The sequence below is a fragment of the Monoraphidium neglectum genome (genome assembly GCF_000611645.1).
Source record: "Monoraphidium neglectum strain SAG 48.87 unplaced genomic scaffold scaffold04247, whole genome shotgun sequence".
Lineage (NCBI taxonomy): Eukaryota > Viridiplantae > Chlorophyta > Chlorophyceae > Sphaeropleales > Selenastraceae > Monoraphidium > Monoraphidium neglectum.
The window spans coordinates 3,328-6,005 of NW_014009382.1; the positions used below are offsets into that span (position 1 = coordinate 3,328).

The 2,678-nt window shown below is 65.6% G+C and overlaps 1 protein-coding gene across 1 annotated transcript in view; it reads right to left on the reverse strand.

Moving 5' to 3' along the window:
- The window catches only part of MNEG_14088 (hypothetical protein), a gene marked incomplete at both ends in the record, with an annotated part of 4,900 nt that extends 2,583 nt beyond the window's left edge, over window positions 1–2,317 (reverse strand). Inside the window, 6 exons of the mRNA XM_014037440.1 lie at window positions 342–459; window positions 638–741; window positions 1,093–1,225; window positions 1,567–1,727; window positions 2,015–2,116; window positions 2,288–2,317. Of these exons, the coding sequence (XP_013892894.1) occupies window positions 342–459; window positions 638–741; window positions 1,093–1,225; window positions 1,567–1,727; window positions 2,015–2,116; window positions 2,288–2,317 (648 nt within the window). The remainder of the gene's footprint in view (window positions 1–341; window positions 460–637; window positions 742–1,092; window positions 1,226–1,566; window positions 1,728–2,014; window positions 2,117–2,287) is intronic.
- Window positions 2,318–2,678: the final 361 nt, after the last annotated feature.

The window sequence follows — 2,678 nt, forward strand, 5'->3', positions numbered from 1 at the left end:
GGGAGGCGGTTTGATGGGGGGGGTGTTTGCGGCGATTCAGGTGATGGGGTTGGGGGCGAATAGATAGCATCCATTTCGTCACAGAATGCAGTGGGGGGCGAGTTGCAGGTGTGGAAAGCGGGCAGGGCGAGCCTGGAGATAAGCAGGGCCCGAGGGAGGCCGGGTGGCGGCGCGGCCCGTGGCGGCAGGGGTGGCGGAGCCCTGCGGCCGCCACGGGCTGGCGGGTGCGGCTGGGACTTCTGTCATGTGTGCAGCTCTTGCTCGTTGTGGCAACAGTGGTTGCGTCTAGGCTGCCAAGTTGCGTGTCACTTATATCAGCGACAAATCCATTATGTCCTCACCCTGTTTTCCAACGCCAGCAGCCACTCCAGCCAGGCCCCGGCCAACATCGCAAACAGGTACGAAAAAGCGATGGGCAGCCCGTTGCGGCCCAGCCACGCGGCGCCCAGCCACAGTTCACTGCGCGGGGCGGTTGGGTGATGCCGTCGGCGGGTGGCACACGGGTGACAATCGCGGCGGCTACCATGGGGTATACCCAGCCCCTTGGCAGCTGTAAATCGACGTCTGTCACCCGCAAGCCGCTCGCCGGTGACGCCTCTGTGGTCACCCGGCGTCACCCGGGTGAGGGTGTCCTCACCAGATCCAGAAGGGGATGGTGATCATGCAGTGGGTGAGGGCGCCGACGGGGAACATCCAGGCGCGCTCGTCATAAAACAGCTGCAGCCGCAGCCGGCGCAGGGCCTGGGGATGGGGTTTGGGGTTTTGAGGTCTTGGTTGGGGTGGTTGCAATCAGGTTGCAATTGCAGGGTGTGTGTCTGAAGGCACAAACAAGGGGGAAAACGATGTGGACGGCCAAGGTGGGTTGAAGTGTGCAGGACAAAGTTGCCGAGATACATGCAGCAGCAGAGCAAGAAGAGCAGGGATGGGGAAGGCAGGGGGCAGATGCCGCACTGGTCGACCAAAGTGAAACAATCAGCAAAAAAACGGGGGAACAACTACATCGTTTGACAAGCCAGCTGCGAGGATGTGCGCTATGCGGCCACCGAGAAGAGCTGCACCCCCCCGCCCGGCAGCCGCCGTGCGGCTTCTCACCTGCAGCTTCTTCTGCAGAAGCTGCGCGGCCGCCACCGCGGCGCGCTCCACGTCGTCTGGGGGGCTGTGCTCTGTGAATTCTGTGCTGTAGGTGCAGTTGTGGAAGTCGAGCAGCATCCGCAGGGCGACGGGGCTGGGCAGGTGGCGTGGGAGGAAGTCGAGCGGGCGGCGGTTGTTTTGTGGGGGAGGGGGGGTTAATGGGGCGTACGTTGCGAGGAGTGAGAGTGAGGCGGTGTAGGTGGTGGAGCAGCGCGTGCGAGCTCACAAAGCTCGTGTCGTCGACAGCGCGGCTTTGAGGCGCGCCCCGCGGCAGTGGAGGCGACAGCACCAGCGGGCGGTCGACAACCGGGGCGCGCCGGCGCCGCAATCGAGCCCCGCCGGGCGGCCGGGCTGTGCAGGTGAGTGAGAGGGCAGGCCGGCCGGCGCGAGGCGGAGCAAGCGAACCCCGCGCCGCGGCCGGTGGGTGCGACCCACCTGAGGTCGGGGGTGCCCCCCGCCCGCAGGGCGAGCGCCTCCGCCCACACCGCCTGCGTGCTGCGCATGCTGCGGCACAGCAGGGCGGCCGCGAGGGCGGCGTAGAGCGCCAGCAGCGCCAGGTTCTCGGGGATCGGCCAGCGGCTGAGGCGGTAGGAGGCCTGCGCGGCGGGAAAATCGGATTCGAAAGGAAAAACTCGGGCGAGAATCCCGTTAGCTGGCGCGGCGCCGGCGGGGTGGACGGCCGGAGTCTCGCTTCGCGTCGGGCGATTCTCTTTGAAAACAACCCCTACCACCAGCATACACAGAGCAGATACCATTGCGTCCGCGTCAAAAACGCGGCCCCTTCAAAGTCGCCCGCCCTGTGGACTACATGAGCTTGTGCTGGCGCGCGCACAGCCGCGGGCGCCAGCTTCATCCCCAGCAGGGGGAGGGGGGGGGTGCCCACCTGGCCGAGCACGGCCTGTGTGAAGAAGAGGGCGAGGACCATGCGGCCCGAAGAGCTGGCCCAATAGGAGTGGTCGGAGGAGGAGCAGAACAGGTACAGGACCTGGGAGGTTGGAGAGAGGGGTTGGGTGGGGGGCCCGTGCACGAGGTTCGCACCAGCATCGGACGAGGCATGCAAGCCCCAGTGTCGCGCCGAGCGAATTCATGGATCCAGAACGAGCTCGCGGCAGGGAAGCCCCAGCCCAGATGGAAGCCGAGGGGGCGGGTGACGCACCAATATGATGTACAGCGCGACATGGGGCATTCAAGGGGCATCTATCCCAGAGCAAACCTTTTCCTAGAAAACCGCATGCAGGATGTCTGGGCGACGCGGCAGGGCCCCACCACTGGGGTATACACCAGCAAACGGCAAGGGCCACAAGCCCCAGCGTCGCCAATAACAAACCCTTGCAACCAGCCCCAAAAATCCCGAGGTGACAAAAAGAGGGGGAGTTGGGGAGGCCCACCAGAATGATGTACAGCGCGACAAAAAAGTAGGCGGCCGCCGCGAAGCACGCGGTGCCCCAGGCCCCCGTGACAAGGCCGACGTAGGCCAGCAGGGCGGCGGCCGCGAGGCCGTTGAGGGGTAGGGAGGAGACGACGCCCTGCAGCATGCAGATGAGCAT